The sequence below is a fragment of the Choristoneura fumiferana genome, chromosome 17, assembly GCF_025370935.1.
Source record: "Choristoneura fumiferana chromosome 17, NRCan_CFum_1, whole genome shotgun sequence".
NCBI lineage: Eukaryota > Metazoa > Arthropoda > Insecta > Lepidoptera > Tortricidae > Choristoneura > Choristoneura fumiferana.
The window spans coordinates 17,152,427-17,177,517 of NC_133488.1; the positions used below are offsets into that span (position 1 = coordinate 17,152,427).

Here is a 25,091-nt window from a genome sequence, read left to right on the forward strand (position 1 = left end):
GAAACTCTAGGTAATTAAACCTAGAATATATGCTCGAATGTTAAATTTGTATACCTAATGCTGATTAGCCACCTATGTTGCGAAAAGTTTCCAAAAAGTTGGAAAAGTTCTCGGAAATTTTCACAAGATATTTAAGAAATTAAAGTTTAAGTAACGGAAAGTTTCAATACCCATACAAAATTTTGAGAAGTTTCCGAAATTTTCCTATATGAAAATTTCCGCAATTTTTTAAAGTTTCTCTTGGCACATCAGTAACCATATCTCATACGTAGTTACCTAAGGACTTCTTGAAAAATCAAAAACTATATTGAATTTTTTCACATATATTATTCAAAAAAATTTACACAAAAGCACTAAGACATCCATTTAACCTTATTGTCTAAATAAATGAAGTTTTTAAACCGACACTCAACTTCTTAAATTAATTAAGATATAATTTGTCTCTAAAAATAATACTCATTTTCTCTTTTCAACATCAGAAAGTAACTATGGCATTATCAAAATAACACCTACCAAGCGACATTGTGAATTTTAGTCTAAAATATTCCATTATTCTCATTTTAACTCACTAACAGGGCCTATTTATTAAAAAAGGAGTTTATATTACAATTTAGTGCAATAGAATCACTGAATTAATGTGTACAGTGGGTGAACATTACAATGTATGTTTTTACTTAATATTTATTGATTCCACAGTCACTACAAACAAAATTATTATAAGCCTACAACAAACTTGTGTTTAAGTGTAGCACTTAACAAGTCTTTCAAATATTTTCTTAGCACTAAAATGCCAGAAGATATTGCTTTAGTTCGAACAAATAATTTGTACTTCGGTTTGAGAACAAATTTAGCGAAAAACATGCGCTTACATCAGCAGTTTAGGGTTCCATAGTCCTACAAGGAACCCTTATAGTTTTGCCATGTCTGTCCGTCCGCGTATTTTAAAGGTATCTCTCCTACAAGTAAAGTGGAGATGTTTTTTTTTTATCTTGTCTAAACTCATAGTAACGGTGTAGAAGCGTGTTCAGATATTTTTGATCTAATTTTTTCTCACAAGTTTATGAACTCTACTGTACATTGTTGGGTAATTCTTTCAAAAACATCACAAGTTTACTGAGACCAGAATTTGCAAAACATTAGGTTTTACTGCTAATTTTTGTCAGAGGCAAGCGTACGGACTCGACAGATTTAAGTCAACTGACATCTGTTCTGATATTACACAGTATAGCAATGTAGGAAGCCAAAATGTACAAAAAAATGTGTGAGTTCTATTACAGGTAATGTTTAACAATAAAAATAGGACAATAATCACTGTTTTAAATCAATTATTTCCTTGTACCCAAATGGCAGTAAGAGAATTGAACTCCTACTTTTCAAAATATAATAAAACAGTCTATATAAGTAAGTAGGTTAGAGACCCAACATTATCTGCAAATATGTATATTATCTTTTAAACAAGTGCTAATTTATCATATTTACTTATATAATTATTGCAATCGACTCGGACATCAACAATAGAAGGCATCATATCAATTATTTACAGTTTTCTCTCAGCGAGATCTTAATCTTGCAATTGATATGTGTACACGGATTTACACTGATTGCACGATCTATTGTACCAATTAGATTGCCGTCTTATATGGGTACTTATATTTACTTAAAATTTCATGAGAGCTAAATACAAATTCTTATATGAAATAATAAATTATGTATAGGATAAAATATTGTAAATAATTTAATGAAGTAATAGACTAAATTGTAGTCTTAGGATTTAACAGAGTAAGAAAGATAACTTCTCTACAGGTCAATTACTTAAAAAGGCAAGTTGATTTGAAAGGCAAGTCACAGTCCCTACTCTGTCATATTAAATTATTTTATTACTATGTATTTTTAATGTATGACGTCACAACTATAAAATAACGTAATTTACATCAAATGTAATTACCGCCCACATGAACGCTCGTCAGCATACAGGCCGAGCTGTATCATTATTAAAAATTATTATAAAATAATAATTTAAACTAAAATAAGGTCGTCTATGTAAAACGTGTGACTCATCTCATCAGTCATTCCATTACTATAAGGACTGCCCATGAATAAAATTTTAATTATGACTAGTAGTAAAGAAATAATTTGAGCATGGAAAATAAGCGTACTATATGACCATGCATCTATAAAAATATCATAAAACCTAAACAGTTAAGTTACATAATTATAATTATTTCAATTAAAAGTATCGTCACACATTACATTAAAAACATTTCGCTCGTTTTAAATGAAGTCGTTAAAACTAGCGCGTGAACACTTCGCAACATTATTTAGTTAACAAGCGGTGGCGGCGCAGAGTCTAGGGTCTGGAGGCGCGCGCCGCCTCCTCGAGCGCGCGCACCTTGAGCTCGCGGTCGCGCTGCTGGCGCAGGAAGTCCTCGTGGTGCTGCGGGTGCGGGTGCAGGAAGCCGCGCTCGCGCTCCATCAGCAGCTGCCGCTGCAGCTGCTCGTGCGCGGCCGCCTGCTGCGCCAGCTGCTCCGCGTACGGCCGGCCCAGCAGGTCGGGGTGCGGCAGCGGCCGGTACGGGCCCAGCCCCATCGCCTCCTGCTGCGCCTGCGCCGCCTGCTGCCCCGGGTGCAGGTGCAGGTGCGTGTGCGAGTGCGCGTGCGTGTGCGCGTGCGTGTGCGCGTGGTACTCCGGGTTGATGCCGGCCATCTGCAGTCGCACCATGGGGTCTGCGGCCAGCGCCAGCCGCTCGGCCGCCTCCAGCTGCGCCGCCGCCACGCCGGGGTGCGGGTGGTGCGGGTGGTGCGGCGGCGCGCCCGACACCGGCACGGTCTGCGGCGCGCCCGGCGCTCCGGCCGGCGGGATGCCGAGCCGCTCTAGCCGCTCGCGTTCCAGCTGCGACAGCGCCCCGGGCCCGTGCCCCGGCGGGTACAGCCCGAACTGCACGGGGATGGCGCCCTGCGGCGGCGGCGGCGGCATGCCGTACCGCCTGTGCATCTCCAGCCAATGCGGGTCGAGCCCCCGTGGCCCGACGTTGTTTTTGAGCAATTCCTCTTTCAGTCTGTCGTTGAGTTCGCGCTCTCGTAACTCCCTGATTTCTCTATCGCGTTTTTCCCTCTCGAGATGTTCTAATTCTAGCCGTTCTCTCGCCCCGGCAGCGCTGTATATCGAGCTCAGTTGGTACTGCAGCATAGGGTCCATACAGTGTCGCGGCAGGTTACCAGGGCTAAAGCCGGCGTGTGGACGGGCGTACTCCGACAGCTGCCGCAGAGCCGGAGTGTCTGGGTACCCGGGCGGTCGTGGGAACCGGTCGTAGGGTGAAGTAATTGTCTCAATTGCCCCTCTTGAAGGTGGTTTCGTTTCAGGTTTCTCTGGCGTCGCTATTTTTCGATGTGCCTGTTGTGCAATTTTCTCTCTCTCTTCTCTGTCTCGTTCGGCTTGCTTCCTCAGCCTTTCCTCTCGTTTTCTTGCCAGTTTTGATTCCGGTACTGGCTTGAAAATCAAATCAGTCCTTGTACAAGAGTTGTAATCACCTCTGTTCCAATGCCTCAAAAATATTGCCGATTGGGATCTGTGGCACTCTGTATCTTCAATTTTTGGTTCAGGACTGGGGCCGTGCGACATGTGCGCTGGGCTTGGAATTTCCTCTTCTTCTGGTTGAGATTGTGTTTCAAGTTTTAACTCTGAGGTTTCGTCAGGTATGGGTCTTGGTGGTCCTCGTAGATGGGGATGGCCGTGCGGGAGCTGATGCGGGGAGCCCGATCGCCCGTGGCCCGCTTGCAGACCCGCCGCAGCTTGCGCGTGCAATCTCAAACTTTCGATGGAACTAGGACCAGGACCCGGCGGTAGACTCAGACCCATTGGATGACCCATTGAAGGGGGTTGAATCATGAGATGATTAGGATTTCCTGGAAGCATTTTAGGATGATGCCGTAATAGCATTGAATCCGCTGGCGAAAGTCTCTCTGGATGATGCGCCAGATGGTGCGAATGGTGATGAGTGTGGTTGTTGACACTTGACGACGAGCTGGTCGATTGAGAAACACTAGCTGATAAATGGTGAGGTGAACTTGAATGCGAACTCGTTTTCTGTTGAGTGTTGATTTTATGCTGTATTGACTGCGACGAACTGCTAGAAGTTGAGTGCGAAATAGATAAAGTATGATTCAAGCCACCGCCAGCATGATTGGGCTGTTTTTCAGTACTTGTATGTACCGCACTGTGATGACTTGTAGAATGATGCTGCGTCATTGTAGTTTCATGTAGTTGGTGCCTTTCTGTAGTTGCGTTGGGATTTCTGGGATCCTCAGTACTTTCAGATATTTCTCTTAGGGATCTTGTAGTAACCGAGGAACTAGTGCTGTGATGTGAGTGTGAGCTCAGCATCGTGGATTCAATTGTTGAAGGTTTTACTGGATCGTGCCTTCCTGGCGCACTTGAGCCGGGATGCATAGGGGGTATCGGGTGAGGTTGAGGCAAGGGCCCATAAGGATATGGATATGGCATTGAATAGCCAGGGTGTGGATGGGGATAGTACGGATGCATAGCGTGAGCTGCCGCTGCTGCCGACAGCTGGAAGATAGACGTGTGAAGTAGAGGATGGTGGGGATGGTGCAAAGGAGACGCGAACGGGTGAGGAGGTCCTGAATGCTGACCAGAATGCATTATAGGCCCAGGCATAGTAGCTGGTATAGAAAGTGGCGACGGGTTCATCAGATTTAGAGCAGAATGCGACACTGGTGTATGTGGTTGCACTGGTGAAGCAGACATATGTCTAGGCTGAGATGGACTTGTTAGATGCCTAGAAAACGGCGAAGTTGTAGAAGATGGATGAGGACCATGTCCAGGAGTACCATTGTGGCCAGGTTGACTTTTGATAGGCGTAGGAGTATGTGGGCTCTTAACAGGTGGCAAAGCATTAGCTGCATCAGGCCCACTACTTTGGCTAGCAGTCACAGGAGGAAGATGTGGCTGGTGCATAAAATCTGGTTCTTTCTTTATGCTCTCTATTCTAGGTCCAAGGAATCCACTTGGAATATTTGAACTTTCATTTGTAGGTTGGCTTGGTGGTCTGCTGTTATTATCAACACTTGGGATTGATTCTCTATCCCTTTCAGAGCTCAAATGCTGTGCAATCGCACTACCAATTGGATAACCCGGTACTTTCACTTCTTTAAGTGATTGAAGAGGATCTGATACACCCTGGGTAGATAAATTAGCTGGCATATTGTCAGGAACTTCTTGCTTTATTTTTAGGTCTTGAGGCATTAATGGATCATTTGGAATATTAGATGGTGTCATAACATTAATGCTACCAGGAATAGCATGAGATGGCACTGGTTGTAATAAGGGTGGCATTAAACCAGGTTTCTCTAAACCTGGATGTCCAGGATGACCTGGATGTCCTGGGTGCCCAGGATGACCTGGATGTCCAGGGTGTCCATACAATGGAGAAGGTATAAATCCATATGGCCCTACATTGGATCCACTTCCAACTGAAATTAATGGCCCTGGTGGCAGGAGGCTAGTGATTGATGGTTGATTTAGTGATGGTGGAGGCATGCTTTGTCCAGTCACTGGAATGCTTGATGATTCTGTGGATCTAACTCCAAGATTTTCAGGTCTTGCAGGCAGTGGGAAGATAGGTGGTCTCAAACCAACCATTTGACTATCATGTTTTGGTTGAGTTTTTAGATCTGTGGGTTGTTTATCATCAGTGTCTGATTCTTTAGTACCTTGAGAGTTTGCGGGAGATATTGGCTCAGTGTTCGTAGTAGTTGGGTGTTCCATTGGTGGAGGGGATGACCCACGGGCATTTGTGGGTGAAGGACTTATTCTTTGTAAGGTATCCAATCTTGGTGCATTTGGTGAGTCTACTTTGTTTCCAGTGGATATAGTTGCAGTAAATATTTCAGGTGTATTCTGGTTTTTCATTTCACTAGCCTCATCTCTTGGTTCTAATTTTATGACTGTCTTTAGTGGGTTAAGGTTAGGGTTATGCTTGTTAGGATCACTTGCATAATTAATGCCATGTGGATAGTATGGTGGCATACCAGTGGAGAAATCCTTGGCACTTCTTATGATAGAACTTTCTTTTGTGATGTTCATTGGGTTAAATATATTACTTGGAACACCTTCAATTTTTATGTTGTGTGCTATTTTGGGATTATAAACATGGCTATCCTTTACAAAGAAATTAGTATTTTCCAAATTTAGTGGCTTATTGGATTGATTTGCAGGATGGGCATGGAAGTTATGAGACAAGGGGTCCTTCTGGAATTCTTCTTTCTGCAAGTTATGTGGTTCTTCAGTATCAATTTCTTCTTTGATCTTAATCTTTTCCATCGTATCTGTAGACATGGGCGTGACTTTGGGTATAATCAGTTCTGTTTTAGGGAATATAGCACCTTGCATAGCGAGTGGTCTTGGTTCTATAGGATCTGGATCTTTAGGAATGTTTGGATCTGTTTTAAGATCAAGAGCATTTCTGTCATCTTTATCTGCAGGTTTGAATAGAGGAGGTAAAGGATCTTTTTCTGTTTTAATGGTTTGATCTGGATTAACAACTTCAGTTTTGACTTGTGGTTCAACAGGGTTTGGTGGTTGTTCCACTGGCTGAGGTTCTTTAATTTGTTCTGTGTTTTCCTTATCAGTCTTATGAAAACTAAAATCACAAGCTTCAGGCTCAGGTTCCACATTTTCGGTTTCATCCATAGCTGAGAAACTATCGTTTGTTAGACTTTCAGATGGACTTTCTGGTGGTTCTGCAGCCTTTCGCTTTTTCATTTGTACATCTCCATCTAATATACTTTCTAATTTAGAATCATCTGGAAGACGCTTCTTGACTTTGGAAACATCAACTTTGCCATTAGCCACTTTCTTTTTAGCATCTTTACTGACAGGTGATGATGGAACTTTCTCTGGAACATTGTTGTTTGTACTTTGTGTATTTGGTTTTGGTTTTTTGGGTTTAGTGTCATTGTCACTCTCATCTTGTCCTTTCTTGCCATTTGGTGTTGTCTGTTCCTTTGATTTATTCCTTGTTCTCATTCTAGTTGGGGATTCATCAGGGTTTTCAGTTCTACCATTATCAACTTTATTTGAATCTCCAGCATCCCTGGAATCACTGTCTTCCTCAGAATTCTCGTCTTCCGTAACTGAACTCATTTCACCAGCTTCCTTAGCAATAGGGGAAGGCCTGGTACCATTAGTATCAGGAACTACAGGTGCAGCTTCAGGTGTTTGTTCTTTAGGCGTCCCTGCACGCGAATTCCTGGTATTACGCACCCTTCGCAGCGAAGCTTGTCTACGTCTCCTATGTGGCCTGTTGCTACTAGCACCAGGAGTCTTTTTCCACAAATAGTAGAATTCTACTAATTCAGCAGTATCTTTATGAGGTAAAAGATCCTTCTTTATTTTGAAAAAGTTTTTTCCAAATTGGCGGATGCCTTTAACAAATCTTTTTGTTTCTTCCTCAGACCACTTTTTCTCAATTCCCTTGGGTACCGGGCACTTGACTAGTGCTTGAAGCGCGCGGCTAGGGTCATAACCGGAGTCGTGTAGTACATCAAGGGCGTTGATAGTGGTATCGTCACGGCTGGCTGCCACACAGCCGTCATCCGGTGAACCGCCGTCACACATGCCAGCGAACGCAGCCATGGAACGGGCAGCTCTCAAGTACATTACCAGATCGCGATCAGTGGACTGCGCTGGCAGCCAACGTAGCTCCTCACCGCCAGGACAAGACTCGTCGGGTCCCAGCGGGCCGTGCACTCGCATGTCAGGCAAGCAGGCGTAAATATCCTTGTCCCTTACAGGCTGATTTGCAGTACCGACTTGAACCTCCCCCTGGTTCTGGGCCATGATTTGCGCGGCACGGGATATTTACACTGCTCTCTTACCCCATTCACAAGTCACAACTTAATGTTCGATTACATTACGTACAGTTAAAAGTTTAGCAACAAGCATCACAGTTCCATTTCAGATGTATTTTTGATGGTCCGTAAAACTGTAAGTGTGCCAATATACATAATTATTACTCCTAATGGCCACCATTACACGATGCTTTGAACTTCATTTTACGAGATAAAATGATACACTGACGTTAAAACTTAACTGTTCACTTGATTGTACGACAAAAACAAGCTGTTCAAAAGCAGCATTACTGCATATTTTACTATTATTTTAGTAAACGCTATCTACATGCTACCCTTTTGTTTAGCTTCGCCTTTCTTTAGCTCTTGGCCAGAGACAATATTTTTTCTATAAAATGGCTGCCACGGTACAACTTTTTTCAAACAGTTCGTTCTACGCATGTTTAAATTATTAAATAATGTGAGGTTTATTTAATTAAATGAAAAGGCTACGTTCAATTACAGAAATAATTCTAAAAATGAAATTTTCAAAGTACTGTCACATCTTATAAGGTTTGTTCTGCCAATCTCATAAAATATACTTTGTTGTGTTTGTGTACCATTACCATCCATGGGTTCCCTGTATATTATACTACTCTTTGGGTACCATCTGTCACGCCTAGCTGGGCTACTACGACACTCGAAACTAGAAGTTCGTGTCGCGCTTTCGGTCTCTCTGACACTTATACTATTTAATACGAGAGCGAGAGGGACGGTATGATACGAGCTTCGAGTTTCGTTTTCGTAGTAGCCCTGCAGAGGGACCGCACGACACGAACTTCGAGTTTCGTAGTAGCCCTGCAGGTACTTTTCTAAACTGCTACCCACAGATTATTAATATGTAGCTAGCTACTGCTACCTAAACCAAGCTATGGTGAAAATTAATATAAAAAATCCCAGTTTTGCTACTGTATGGGCTTAGTTTCCGTGGACTTTGATTATTCGACATTTCTATCACCAATAACAAATAAAAAAAAGAATGATGCGTTCGAGGAGCCGCTACCAGCACAAGCACTGCATTACAAATACAAATCCATATGCAAATAAACCTGAGTAATAAACTAATGCTACCACTGCTGTTCAACGAGGTAATGAAGGCTATCGCGTAGGAATCCGCCCCTAGAGGCGCTAGTGTAGGGTGAGGTCTCCGAAATGTCAAATTTACGTATAGTTTATTTACTTATAGTTTTTGGGTGAGCTACGTGGATTTATTTATAATTAGAATAATTTTGTGAATATTTTGCAATATCTGAAATGAATTATGGCAAATATGCGTTCCGGGGCAATGAATGTCTGTGTTTTGAGACAGCTTTGTCTTTCGGAAACCTTTGTCCTCCCTTTTTTCCGAACAAAACGGGGACTATACAACACTGTGGCATGCTCGATATTTGTATGGTACGGTTTTAAGGTGTATTAAATATGATTTTAGTACTTCTTCCGGCTGATGATGATAATGATGATAGATTATATTCTCTTTGACACTACCGCCGCTGTCTGAACAACTTGCAGCGCTGAATAGCACAAAGTAAAGTGGCTCCCCGAACGCACCCTGTGTTGGTTGGTTGACAGCGCACTGTCGGACGTTTACGTTTGTTTGACAGTTATCCAACAATAGTTCCATCCGATTTTGGCTAATTTTGGTAGGGTTTTTGTGTTTGTTTTCTAAATAAATGGAATAAAATAACATTCATACTTAAGTAGTCATGATTTCTGAAGAATCTGACGATGAACCCCTGGCGACTTTAGCGGCTGCAAAGAAGTTAAATCCGGGGAAATATGCAGACGAACTTGAAATTCTATCCAAAGATGAAGCGGCCCAGAGAAAAAAGAAGAAAATCGTGCCCCAGAAGAAAATGTCAGCTATGACGATTAAAATTAACCGTGCCTTAAAGGCTGTGATCAACCCGCCGGTCGTCGAGCGGCCTATGGACGTCTGGCTCTACCTAAAAGACCTAAATCCAACAGGGCCGTACAGTTGTTTACTTTGTTCTAATTGGTTCATTAACAGGGGTAAACTGATCGTACACTACATGTTGAATCACAAAAAAGACTACTGTGGGATTTGCAGGTAAGTAAAAGTGATTAGAATTAAGTAGACCTATTTAATGCATAGGTAACTGATTACAAGTATGGATGAGATTCGATTTGTAGCATTTGAAGATGGCGGATGTAGATAATATCTAATTTTGCTATTTCTGTTTCTTTGGCTAGTTGAAGTATAATTTTGATAGTGTTTTATGCGGCGATTAACCTTAACAGTGAACAGTGATCCCAAAATCCTATATTGCTCTTGTGTCTAACATTTTTTAATGCACAAGTGGTCTCCACATGGTTTCTGGAATTTTACTATCAAATTGCACAAACTACAATCACCGTACAACCTGCCTCTCAAAAGAGTTAAACTTGACACTGGCGAAATTGTCCTATTAATTAGGACAGAAAAGCCATATTTTAAAAGAGAAGAAGTATGGATGAGATAACAAATACGTACGTAGGCATACATGTGATGCTCTGTGAGAGCATATAGCATCATCAGAGGACTAATATTATTGTGTGTACACCCTATCCCTGCCATCAGACTGGACAAACATGAAACGCACATGTTAAAAAGTTGTCATTAAACTAATTTCAAGTTTCTAGGATAACTGTAAATACCATAAAGGTCTCATACTTATTTATTGGCAATTTGCATGGAACTTCCGTTTTTAATGAGTTTATTTTGATTGTATTAAGTTAAAAGTTTTTAGATTAGCTTAGATTTTTTTCAATGCTTCAAGGAGTAGCAAACCTGAGTATTTGATATTAATTACTGCTTGGTACCTCCATGCTTTCCTGAGAATAAGGGCCTTGACAGATGAATGGACGGACATATGGACAGAAAAATGTTTTTATAAGGGTTCTGTTTTTGCAACCGAGGTTCTGAACTCTAAAAATATTGATTATTCCTTTATTTGTACAACTTTTTCCAGATATTTCGTACCTGATAGAGAATCCTGGTTTGCACACCTCAAATTCCACATACCATGGCCTTGTTCTCAATGCATAAAAAACTTTGAAACTGAGGGTGAGCTCAGGCAACATTTCAGCTCGGAACACAACTTGGTGCACTGCCGACTGTGCCACTTTCGAGTAGCAGATGATGATCAGTACAACACTCATTTGATACAAAAACACAGTGTCTCTAACTTAACTAGCAAAGACGAGGAGCTATGGGAGTTTGAGTATGAAGGCAGCAATAAGTTCCTCTGTTTGCTCTGCTCCAAGTCAAATAATCTATGTGACATGTTCTTTAACCATTACATGGGATATCACCATTTCACACTCAAATGTCTCAGCTCTTTACTGGCAGGGAGAGACCTACCATTTTTGGTCAATGGTGCTGACATTAGTCCTGCATTTATTGAAGGTGAATTAAAAGACCACAGCAAAATTGGGTATGTTGACTTGGATAGCAAAGCTCCTGAAACAACAAATGAAGAAGAACATAGTGAGAGTGAAACGCAAGATCTTCTAAACGTCCTTATACCGGAAATTAAACAGGAAGCTATGAGTGAGGAAGACGTACCAACTGATGATAAAGCAAAAGATAAACAGAAGAAAGTAAGAGATGAAAATGATATTGCTAATATTTACAAGGGTGATGAAGATTTTGATGTTACATTAACAGAGTTGATCATACTAGAGAAATGCTACTTTGAATATGTGAACCAGACATTAAATGACATTAACTCTAATTTGGTTCCAGTGTCTGGTATAGATTACTCTGCTTTGAAGCCTGACTTACCGACAACAGATATATTATGTTCACTCTGCAAGAACAAGTACAATAATATTCAGTCATTTATTTCGCACATGATAAAAAATCATTTGATGAAGACAGCACCAATCTACTCATGTCGAGTTTGTGCGACTACATTTGAAAATCAGGCAGAGCTGGACAGTCATATTTCAGAAGAGTTGGGGGACTTTGATGATCTGTGGCTATGTCAATTTTGCGACAAAGAGTTTGACAACAGAGAAACAACAAGGCAGCATTTGACAGAGCACTGGAATGTTATGGAGTTTGATAACTGTTACAGTCCGCATTTGGGTTTCAAATGTAAATTTTGTCCGACACTCTTTTGGCATGAAATAGACAGAGAGGCACATCAGGTTCGCGTACATTTCAACCAACACAAGGACCAGTTCTACAAATGTGAAGCTTGCTCTGAAACATTCAGTGATAAGGTATTTGTTCTTGCTATACAAAAGTTCTTTATTGCCATAAATTACACATACATTTATGATTTATGATGTAGGGGATGGAGCCGCGCCGTAAGCAATCAATGCTTGAATGGGGAAGCTCTACTCATCCATAGATTATTAAATAATAAGTACTAAAACTAACTAAACCTAGTTACAACTATACTTGTACTTTTTACTAATCATATTGTAACTTTCTAGGTTTCCCATGCTGATAACATTTTGTTAATGTTTTTGTAGATATTCTTCATTCACCACTACATAGAGAAGCATCATTCTTCTCTCTCTCCCTCTTACGTACTCAAATGCAGCATCTGTTGCATAGTACAGTCTAATGTGGAAGAAATGAGAACCCACTTTGAGGCCAAACATCCAGATGCAAGGAAAATATTTTGCTCCATGGACTCCTGCCAGTACCGACCGTTGAGCCATAGAAAATCTTTCAAGTTCCATTTGAGGGTAAGTTTTAAAAAGGACATACTTCTTTTTTTTTAGCAATAGAAATAAGGTAAACAATATTGACTAGTCTTTTTATTGAAAAACGTTTTAAAAAACAGTAACTATTACTTATGATATTATGGTACCAAAAGCATGTAAGTGATCATAATATGTCCTTGCTAATTGTTAAATATTTGCTTTGACTTATTTTTTATTTTTCAAAAGTGTTTTTCTATAAAAAACCACAACAAAACTTTCTAAGTATAGTTTAATTTTCAGCAGGTAATTGGGTGGTTTGATTAATTTGTTTTCAAAGTGTACCACATCAAAAGCATAACTATATGTAAGTTGAATAATAGATTTGATAAATGAAAAACTCTTATTACTCCAGCATGTGCACGTAATAATGTAGTTGTAAAGTAAACAAACTCATCAACGCGCCATTTAACGTTTTCAGTCAGTGCACGATCCTACAGTGCGGCCCCAGCGCTCTGTAAATTGCACTGTATGTGGCCGAGAGTTTGTTAGCTCGCGTGCCTGCGGGGCACATATGGCACAGGTCCATGGCCCGGGCAAGTTCAAGTGCAAGCTGTGCCGGGAAGTCATGCATACTTTGGATGAGAGGTAAGAGAAATCCGACCCACACCACAGAATACACTTATACAATTTATAATATTTAAAGGGCGAATGATGGATGCAATATGGTGACGAAAGCATAAGATGGATAAGACTTTTATTAAACTTCAATTTTATTTTTGTCTAAAAATTTATAGAAATTTGAGTGATGGTGATAATGTTTTTAAATTGGACGTAGTTTAACAAAAATAATTCAACCAAAGGATTCATTTTGGATCTAAGTTCGTTAGGAACAAAAGCGAATTTAAAGAATAACATGAAGGAATTGCTTTGGATCTTTTTTGCTAAACTACGTCCGTATAATGGTGAAGTATCACTTTACGAATACGCGCTTCTTATATCTGTAGATGTAGAGGTCATTTTTCAACTATAAAAGGAATGCACTGAAAATATGTAATCTAGAAAAAAATATCATTATTTACTACAACAATAAAATTATCTTAATATGTTCTCTTTTTTAAGATTGAAGCCAATTATAGTCATATCCTTATTACATATCAACACTACTTTGAAAAAATCTCGTATCTAAAATCAATGTGTCAACAAAATTGAACCTTGACACAATGTTCAAAAAGTTCACTCAGAAAATTATCTATTTTGAGGTACGAGTTTTTTTAAAGTAGTGACGATATATTGTTCGACATGATTTTGACATAAATTGCATCCGTCATCCGCCCACTGAAATTAATACAAAATCATCACTCCTGCCCAGTAGAACCAATGCGGAGAATTTAAGAACTGGTCACAATTTTGAATGGCTCCTGCCTGACTGTTGATAAGTTACTTAGACTATCAGACTTATTCTTAGACTAATTTTTTTTTTTAAATCTTTATATTTAGATTGCGTTGACTAAGAAGTTCGTTTTTTTCACTGCGTCAAGGTTTAGTAGACCTGAGTATTTGATATATTGATATAATACCTTCACGCATTCCTGAGAAAAAGGGGTTTGACCAGTGGCATAGCTAGGGTAACCAAAGGCCCTGGGGCAAAAAATAAACTAGGGCCCCAACTAAATTATTTAAAATCTTTTGTTCCGTATTCATAGTAAAGGCTGACCAGGAATATAAAAAACCTGACGCAAGGGCAGCACTTCTGCGTTTTATATTGCAACATACTTTACACTTACTGTACGGTACGGTTGGTTTTGACAGACAGACAGCAAAGTATTCCTATAAATCCTTTTGAGGTACAGAACCCTTACAAACACGCATTATAATGCTGTTTGAACATAATCTTAGTGTATCAAATAATGTCAATATCGTCCTAACGGTCTCAAATTCAAATCCAAATTCAAATCATTTATTCAGTAAATAGGCCGCAATGGGACCATCATTGCCAAGAAGAATGTGCCGCAAGTAACTCAGTTGGAACAACGGCTCTTAGATATATGGTAGTTTCCTGAGTTAAAAAAAAATCTATTTACTCTGTCCGGTAAATTATCATAAAATATATGACACATATTTTTACAAGCTTTTATTTAGTTTCACCTGTCCCGTTGTCTGTCTGTCTGTAATCAAATATTGCAAGTTCAATTCGACTAACTTCCAGTAGTTCGATTTACTTGAAATTTTGTATATTTATGTATATTGCGTGACAATACAATAATCTGGTAATGACATCCTGGTAGTCCAGTCAGGATCGTCTCCACAGGACGAAACTCTTAAACGGGAAATGGCATCGACTTTGAATTTGGTATGCAAATGTAGTGTGGGTGTAAATACAAGTACAGTAAAAAAAAGTACAGTCAGTAAAAAAATCTTGTATTAAAATGTAATTTTTACCAAAAACTTATTTCTTTTGTCAATTAAACAAATAGATGACGTGCTTAAAAAATACGTATCGTACGTATGTATTTTCTGATAATCCAACCGACGAAATGGCGTTATACTGGTATAGTGAGGTCCGTTTGACATTACGGTCTTGTTTGCAATTTTTTGGGTGTTGTTATTGTACGACCTGGACAATGCTCGACCGATTTTGTACGACCTGATAATTCAATCACATGTCACTTGGAACACGGGTCGAGCTTTATCACCCTGTACCGATAATGTTCAAGGTGCTATTGGACAACCTGATTTTGTACGACCTAACAATCGGAGCACACTTTTGACAGAAAGCATTCGCACGATTGATCATGTTTTTCGTGTACACCGAATATTAATAAACTTAGTAGAAAATAAATAAATTTGGTCCTGGCGCTTCGCCGGCCGCTGCCGCGGCACGCTCGCTACGCTCGCTCGGCTCGCGCATTGTGGTCACAATTGGACCTAACACAACCTAACACAAATCTATGGACATTCGATTCAATTGGATTCCGATTATAACGACGTACAATAACAGGTCGAGCATTAACAGGCCGAGCAAAAATTTGGACACCCTAATAATGCACGACCTAATATTGTACAACTTGATAATTATAATCCAAAATTGTTTCGTATTATCAGGTCAGTGATGGCTGAGCAGTATAGGGTCGAGCATTACTGGTCCCCAATTTTTTTAACTAAATAAGCCAATCGCAAGCAAGACCGTAATGTCAAACTAACCTCACGATACTAACGCCATCTAGCGATATTTCGCCTGTCATTAGATAGATCTCATTAGATTTTTTTAGGATACAGCCTATTTTACTGTGCAGGAAATTGCACTATCTCCTGCGGCACCCTGGGCGCCACCCGTTCGAGTGCGCGGAGTGCGGCAAGTCCTTCCAGTACAAGTCGTCACTCTACATGCACAAGCAGGAACACTCGCCCAACAAGCAGAGCTACACTTGCTCCTACTGCTCCAAAGTATTTGCGGTCAGTTTAATCTTTAATAGTGCCTGTATACTGGAGCGGAGCGAGAGGGGTAATGCGGAGCGGATCGAGTTGCGGGCTGTGTCGGTCCGGCGTGGAGTGCGGCAAGTCCTTTATAGTGACTTATCTAAGGCTGCCTGTCCGCTGGAGCAGAGCGAGGCAGCGGAGAGGAGCGAGGGGGTAGTGCTGAGCGGAGTTGCTGACTGTTCAATTCAATTTTTACACACACACACACACGCACACGCGCACGCGCACACGGAAGAAATGGATAAGTGTAATTCTAACCCGACACCACACGGGTATTATGATTTTTTAAATTACCACTCTCTCACTGCAGAGGAGCGATGATTTTATGCAATTCTATTGGTGCATTTTATCTCGCTCACCGCTCCGCTTCCTCGCTCCGCTTCAGTAGACAAGCATCCAATGCTTGCCCCGGCCACGTGTACAGTCAAGTGCAAAAATAAGTATCTATTCGAACCACTCAATAATACATATATTACTACGGCCTTATTGCGTTGGAATAAGGGACTGTGGTACTTATTTTTGAAACTTTGCATATGTTCATATTTTTATACTTGACTGTACACGCGATCGGTGGCCCGGCGCTCAGTAGCTATGTTCATTGCGTGAGCTGCTAACTAGTCACTGCGCAGCGAGCGCCTTGGCCGCGCAATGAACAGAGTAAACGGGAGACGGCTGTGATGAGGAAACTGCACTCATCATCATCATTAATTTAAGAGCTTAGCTCTTGTCAATGGAGTAATCGCCACTCTTTTCGGTTCTCTGCCAGCGTTTTCAGCTCCTGATACGACATGACATTGACTTTTTCCTTGGCTTGATCTATAAATGACCGTCTCGGCCTTCCCCTGCCTCGCCTGCCGTCTATTCGCCCTTCCAAAATAGTTCTTATGTAGCTGTCATGTCGTATCAGATGCCCCAGCATATTCCCTCTACAGGTACTAAAATGTAACGTTTTTGTAATATTTTTTTTATCATTCAAAGAGCTAGAAACATATTGAATAGACTGAAATTTATATTTATCTGAATTTAGTACTGTTAAATAAAAAACAATATAGCTTCAAGTCGAGGTGTATTCGTTTTAACTGGAGGCACAGAAGTTTTCAGTACCAGAAAAAGCATTAAAGGTCTACCCGCTACACCGTATCAATGCTGTAGTAACGTAATAGTGTAACGCGCATACATGGCATGCGACATAGATGCGACAGTTGGTTAAGAAGCGTGCTAGTGGGCAGTCTCATACTTTTCAATACAACGAATATATTGCCTGTCACGTTCCTATTACGCTCATGGTATGACACGGTGTAGTGGGAAGAGACCTTAACAGTTATCTTCTTCAGAAACGCGACTCGTTCCGCGAGCACCTCCAAATCCATGAAGGCCCGCGGCACGCGTGCTCCTACTGCCCGATGCGTTTCGTACAACGCTCGAACATGCTCAGGCACGAGAGACGACACACGGGGGAGCGGCCCTACGGCTGCCCGCACTGCCCGCGCACCTTCGCAGACAAGGGCGCAGCTACGTCGCACGCCAGGTGTGTTTTTATTTATATTCAGCGCAAGTTAGCAGGGAAATGGGCAGGACGAGTGAAACACGATACTAGTTATGCCACTCGCGCTGCCCGGCGGAAAAGATCGGATTTTTGTGCGGTAGTCAAAGGATCGACAGCGCGAGCGGCGGTGCGTGCATACATTCTGCTCCATCTGGTACTTAAAACCGCCTGGCTAGAACTATTCTTAGAACTAACTAGCGCGACACAGCAGCGAGCAGAGCGGCGGCGCGCAGTGCGCGTGTTGCAGCAGCCGCTGAGTCGCGTTGCTCCGAAGACGAAGGGCTACGGATTAGCCCGAAACATGTCGAGCTAAACTCGATTTAAGACGTGAGTTATCCGGGTCATTATATTTAATATGAGTGAGTCTCACGGTAGTTTCATGTTCATAACAGGATTACATAATCAATAAAATAATAAATTTTAAAAATCAAAAAACCCGACTACCTTAAAAATACTAAAAAGAAGAAAACAAGTCTAGTGGGCTAGAACTTTGTTAATTAGCTAACTTAAAGTTCAACAGTCGGGACCCATTGGGTAAAAATTTTTGAGCGTCACTATTTAAATGGGTCCCGACTGTTGAACTTTAAGTTAGCTACTTAACAAAGTTCTAGCCCACTAGACTTGTTTTCTTCTTTTTATTATTTTATTTCCCACTTTTCTGTGAAAATGGTATATTAAAACGATTATAAACTATATATATATTTAGAATGGGCTAATTATAAGCTTTCATTTGAAACCCAACTCGATAGGTTTGAATATAAATCATTTTTTGAATACTTACAATTTGGCGCCAAAAATCCGCCATTTTTATTTTTCAAGAATTTTATGTACCCAGTGTCGCTCGCGTCATCAAGACGAATCCAATGACGTATCATTTATCAAAATCGGTTCAGCCATTGAGTAGTTGCGAGAGGACATAGGAATATACATACATACATACATACGCGTCAAACACACTTCTTCGCAGTCGGGTAAAAAAAAAACAAGCAGGTGGCAATGGGCTCAGGCTCAGCATAAGCTGGGAGCAAAGGAAACTTGCAGCGCTGATTTTCAGCCTGCGCCCGTCCCACAGCATAAAAAGTTTACTCTATAGAGCCGGGTAAGGCTGCATTGTTGCTAGCATATATATATATATATATATATATATTCGACTGGATGTCACTATCAAAAATATACCAGCAGAATCAGGTGTTACTGTAATGTGACTACGAACTAAAACTAGTTAGGGACCTTGCTCAGTGGCGGACTAACAGTGGGGCGGAATGGAAGGAGGGGCTGCCCCGGGCTTCCAATCCTGCAAGATAAATATCTGCAAGTTCTCATGATAAAGTCCTGATTCCTTAATAAGGCCCAAAATGTGTTTAATACGTGAAGTTACCGTAATTCTAATATTGGGGGATCTCATTCATTATTTTTTTTCGACATCTTCAAATGTCTTTCAACTTTTTTCCTATCTTTGTAGAACACATTCCAAGGAGGCATCCTACGCTTGTGTTTACTGCGGACAGACGTTCGTGCAGAAATCCAAGCTGACATATCATATCAGGAAACATACAGGGGAGAGTGAGTAACGAAAAAAATTATTATTATATTAGTTAAATTCTTGTGGCGTATGGATATCATTTAATAATATTGTAAATATGTTTAAAAAATATATACCTCGTTGAGTTTCTTGTCGGATTCTTCTCAACAGGGATTTTTTCAAACCGGTGTTAAATTTTTTCCTAAGTGCTTGTTATAGCCTAAATTAAAATAAAGATATTGTGACTTTGACTTTACACTAGCCTCTCCGCGGCTTTGCTTGGACACACTAAGGTTGTCAGTATACAAAATGACAGCATTAAGTGTGTCTTGCACTTAGTTAAAATAAAGATTGTTAAACCAGCCGTCAAATGAACAGTTAGATAAATTTCGGCTTGCAAAAATTTTCTTACTGGAGATTTGACACCGGTTTAACATTGGTAATCTATATTTTGGTGCCCCTTACAGTAAGGGCCTTTTCACACCGTGTTTTTTAACCGCGCCATAGACGCGCGTTTGTATCGATATAAACGAGTACTATGACTGCTCTATGGAAAGAAAACCGCCGTGTTAACGCGCGTCGATGGTGCAATTAAAGGTGCGGACATACTATTAAAACCTGACGCCACACCATGCTTGCGACACGCCATCTAACGCGTGTCAGTACTAATCAGTCCCTTATATTTATTTTGGTCAGTAGGAGATAGAAACATGCAGCGGACCGGATTGGTTTCCGCCTTTAAGCACGCGGTGTGTAATGGCTCTAAATAAACAGTATTCATCTTATGCTTTTCAGATCTAGAGACTTGTACAATTTGCTCAAAGCTGTTCACCAGCGCTTGTTCTTTGCGGGAACATATGAAAATACATCTGGCGAAGAAAAAAGAGGCTGTGCAGTGTCCTTTGTGTGGTAAGTGCTCTCAGAGCGGCTGTTATATGATAATTATCTTGCGACTTGACCCATGCTCATAAACTCATGATTAGAGATGCCGCGAATAGTTTAATATACCAATTAATTGCCATTATTCATCATCATCACCATGTCAGCCGAAAGACGTCCACTGCTGGACATAGGCCTCCCCCAAGGCTCTCCACTCAGACCGGTCTTGTGCTTTTCGCATCCACCGCGATCCCGCGATCTTAACCAGGTCGTCGCTCCATCTTTTTGGAGGCCTACCGACAGCTAGTCTCCCGGTCCGCGGACGCCATTCGAGAACCTTTTGACCCCATCGGCCATCCATCAGTCCTGCGAGCAATGTGCCCCGCCCATTGCCACTTCAGTTTCGCAATTCTTCGAGCTATGTCGGTAACCTTAGTTCTACTGCGGATATCATCATTTCTGATTCTATCCCGCAGAGAAACCCCGAGCATAGCCCTCTCCGTAGCCCTCTGAGTGACTTTGAGTTTTCTCATGAGGCCCATCGTTAGCGCCCACGTCTCAGATCCGTATGTCATCACTGGCAACACACACTTGTCAAAGACTTTTGACTTCAAACACTGCGGTAATTTGGATGAAAAGACACTGCGAAGCCTCCCGAACGCTGCCCAGCCGAGTCGGATTCGACGAGTGATCTCTTTCTCGAAGTTGCCATTATTAGTTCATAATAACTTGCCTTTTTTATTCGACATAAAAAATATTTTATATGTTATCAAATAATAAATATCACACTTGTTGTAAGTAGTCTTGAACTTACCAATCATTTATTTATTACTTTAATCAATTTTTCTATTCTTAAAAAAAAGTTTCAGAGTCAAAATCAAGTTTATAATCGCTCATCCGTTATCAAAATTTCACTTAGAAGAAAATGAACAAGCGATGATGAAGATTTTCTCAAAACTAAAGTTCTACAACAGCAAAGTCTGTCCATTCCCTAAGTCTGTTAGCCCCCCCCCCCCACTTTCATGAGATTTCGCGTGTTTCAGACAAGAAATACCAAGACGAGCGTTACATGCTCCGTCACCTCCGGACGGCACACACGCGCACACAGATGCCGTGTCCGCTGTGCGACAAAACGCTCACTAGCATGACTGGCTTGCGACACCACGTGGTCTCTCATAGCGGGCTCAACACCTTCCGGGTGAGTGGTGCCCTCAGTGGCACTAGACAAGACGACGAGTACACTCGAGCCAACTGAAACGTGACCAACTGTGGGACGTTTTCGTAGAAAAAGTCAGTGACATCGCATTGCTTGGCATTGGCATTTATTACGACACTTACTGTGAGGAACGTTCTACGGTGGCTCAGGAATCAATTAGTTCAACTGTACAAGCTGCTCGGCAAAGATTTAGAATTAGATACGCCTGTACCATACTTTGACTTTGCTGAATGTGTCAACTCCGAAATGAGCGAGGTCATTCATTATTAATCATGACAGAAATGTGTAGTAGCACTACTTTCTCGTTACCGCGTCGTAGCGTCTAAAACATTAGGCAAAATGTCGCTAGATGGCGTTAGTATCTAGAGGTTCGTTTGACGTTACAGTCTTACTGCGATTAGCTCATTTATACCTTACGTAAAAACTCGCTGTAGTCGGGTCCATAAATCATTATTATGACGCGCGCTAATAGGGATGTGCACGCGCAAAACTGGACTGTCGATAAAAGGCGTATGAGTCGTCGCTGCACACATTCTCAGATCAAATAAAAACTAAAGATAGGGCGCTGCGAACAACGAAGTGAGGCCGGTCAAACTACACCAATCCGTGTGCTAACACAGTGGCACGCACACACTTGCGACCAAACTACACCAAAACCTTATTACTTAACATAAAACGTCAACACTAGTGTTGCCATTATAATATTGTAGTTACCCTATGAGTATTGGGCAAAAGCCGCCTATGTAATATACCCTTTTTTTATTAATTCTATTCTTTATTAACACGGCTTAAAGCGTGAGAAAGTGACACGCAACGTAGTTATTTGGTTCTTGTAAAAGTTTATCAACGTTTTTTACTGTAGTAACGGTATCAAAGTGTGAAAGTAATTAAAACGCTATTAAAACGTTATTCAACGGTAACGATATTTTTGTAGTATCGGGTAACTAAGAATTATTATGGCAACACCGGCCTACGCACACATGTTTATAAAACCGGCCTCACCGGGCGTTTGACCGCGCTCCATCTTTATTTTTTATTTGATCTGAGGCACACATTATAGTTATTTAACCGATCAAAACCGTGAGACAAATGTCTAAGTTTTCAAACGTACCTCAAGATAGCGCCAACTAGCCTGTCACAGAAATCCAGTTAAAACCATCCTCCACCTCAATAGGTAATAGATAAGCGGATTCGCACTTTTCCCGAAGATATATAAAACATGGATCAATCAAGCAGTGAGATGCATAGAGTCTGCAATAAAATGGCTCCTTATTTTCTTTTCTATGTAAAATGAGCACTCGTTGTAATAACAACAATAAACAGTAACATTAGCAATTTCTTGTAGTGATTTCGGGATCACTAGATTTAGGGGATGTTTCACCATCCATTGATTAGTGTTAACTGGCGGTTAGGTGTGATGCGGTCTCTATTTGTTTTGTTCGAATAGACGGAGGCGGCATCACGTCGGTTAACGCTAATCAATGGATGGTGAAACAGCCCCTTACCTTCTTAATTATATTCCAGTGTAAATGCTGCCCTAAGTCCTATGCTGTGAAGCGGTCCGTCTTAAAGCATCTAAGGAAACGCCACGGTATGAAAGGGACGGAAATAAACATCAAGGACTACTTCAAACGAATAGACCCGCGAGACTGTAACCTCGGGCTTGATGAAGAAGCCATGACACGAATATTCGGGCCACCAAAGAAAACTATGAACGACGTTCTCATTGGTGACTTTGTGACGTTCAACAAAAATTTGAATCTAGCCAACCTACAGAAAGATGGTGACGATGACGACAATGACGACGATGGGAACGACGACGACGAAAATGACGATGGTAATGACAACGACGAACATTCCGATGACGATAATGAGAATGAGAATGAGGGTAATGAAAAAGTTGAGCAAATTAAAGAAGTTATTATAAAAACTGAGAGGAGGGATGGTGATGAATTGGAACCCACTGATTTTGTTTGTGTTAAGATTGAACCGATGGAAGAGGAAGGTGAACATTCAGGATCTTGAATAGGTACCTATTTAGTTGTATATTGTAATAGATTTTGTCTCTTATTATAAAATTATAGTCAAAGCTATCTGTGCAGTTAAGGAAATTTTTTACAGTGTTCTTTAAAAGCAATTTACAGTACGATTACTTGGTGTTAACACTTGACAGATGGGCGTGCCTTCAGTCAATTTTCAACTTTGACGTCATACAAATAAAATAGTTTTTACATATACTGTAAACGTGGGTAGCGGTATACTAAAAATGGCTTTATTTGTATGACATCAAAGTTGAAAATTGACTGAAGGCACGCCCATCTGTCAAGTGTTAACTCGAATTAATCAAACTGTATGATAATATCATAGTAAAAGAGAACAAGTATGCACACTCCGACCCTTTAGGAGACTTAACTGCCTACTCCGGCGCGGACGCTCAGGGTTGTCGATGTCTATTTTAGATTAATTAATTACCTACCGGCAAATAATTTTTGTATGAAAGTTAACTTACATTTGTCATATATGTGTCCAGAGAAACAAGATTCTTTGCCGCTCTATTATTAAAATTATACTTACTAAATTTAAAAATATTATTTATAAACTCGCCGAAGTGGTGATGGCGACTGTGTACATACTTACTCATGTTTCCTACACATTATACTATAACTATATTGTTAATAGGTAGGTAGAGGTATCTATTATTTTTTTATGTGTCCTTGCACGAAAGTATCACACTACACGTATAGTCTGTCAAAAAAGAGAAGAAATTAAAAAGTTGCAACACTGTAGTGTCCTCCCTTTTTGGTTTGACAAGGTTTGAAAGGGACGACACTACAGTGTTGCCACTTTTTAATTTCTCCTCTTTTTTGACAGACTATATACAGCGTGGGTATTGGATACCCACGCTGTATAATACTAATTTACAACTATACCTTGGCTAATACAAAAAATTCGTAAGTACGAGTACGCGAACGTAAAAGGATATCAGCAGCGCAGCCTTGACTAAAGAAAACTTAACTCCCTTAAATTATCAGTGTGTGCGTGCGGCGGGTGCGTGCATACCGGCGCCAACCGGTGCGCACACATTTAAGCCGCGCGATATACCTACTATTGTTCGTAGTGAAGCTACTTGTTCTCTTTTACTATGATAATATGGTGTTTGAGAACTGTGTAATTTACCATATCCTGTATACTATTATAAAAATAAAGATACACAGACAATATTTAGCGAAGAGAAAAATTAATTCGCTTGAAAATTGGATTCATAGCGATTTTTTGAAAAAGCTATATTGCTGTCTCTTTCTTAAACGCTTTCTCTATGCAGCAAGTATGGCGCTACTTGCGTGTGTACTTGCGTGTGACGTCACATGCAAGTAAGTCTTTCTCTGTCTAATCTTGAATTTCAAACCTCTTTATAACTGTTATATTTAAAAATAGCTTAAAAATAGTTTTTCTGTTCGATAACATGCATTGTCAAGCTTTAATTTAGGAAATTAATAGAAAATAGTCAAATACCGTATTTAGATGTTATCTAAGTTATTTATTTCTTATTTTTTCACAAAAAAAACACGACGTAGGTAATGGTACGACGTGGCTTCTTAAATTTGATCTGGAGTAGTTTGTTAAGTGATCGTATTGTAAAGTACTTCGTACTTACATAAAAAATATACTATTGATGTGTGTTATATCATAAAAAATTGTTTTATTACCCTCGAATAAATACATTATAATCCCTACTAATCCCTACTAATATTATAAATGCTAAGTAACTGTCTGTCTGTCTGTTACGCTTTCACATCGAAACCACTGAAACGATTTTGATAGAATTTGGTACAGAAATTATGAGGGCTATCGTTTTTTGTCTTGCTAGATGGCGCCACTGTTGC

The 25,091-nt window shown here is 40.5% G+C and overlaps 2 protein-coding genes across 2 annotated transcripts; one reads left to right on the forward strand and one right to left on the reverse strand.

The window, feature by feature from the left end:
• Positions 1–307: 307 nt before the first annotated feature.
• Gug (arginine-glutamic acid dipeptide repeats grunge) lies at positions 308–8,237 on the reverse strand. Its single transcript, XM_074100195.1, has one exon. The coding sequence runs from the start codon at positions 7,856–7,858 to the stop codon at positions 2,348–2,350; it is 5,511 nt and encodes a 1,836-aa protein (XP_073956296.1). The 5' UTR covers positions 7,859–8,237; the 3' UTR covers positions 308–2,347.
• Positions 8,238–9,467: 1,230 nt separating this feature from the next.
• On the forward strand, positions 9,468–23,415 carry LOC141437017 (uncharacterized). The gene is made up of 10 exons (XM_074100196.1): positions 9,468–9,976; positions 10,878–12,135; positions 12,391–12,609; positions 13,046–13,212; positions 15,861–16,020; positions 17,379–17,572; positions 19,053–19,153; positions 19,908–20,021; positions 21,035–21,189; positions 22,732–23,415. Exons 1-10 carry the CDS (start codon positions 9,612–9,614, stop codon positions 23,230–23,232), a joined length of 3,234 nt encoding a protein of 1,077 aa, XP_073956297.1. The 5' UTR covers positions 9,468–9,611; the 3' UTR covers positions 23,233–23,415.
• Positions 23,416–25,091: the final 1,676 nt, after the last annotated feature.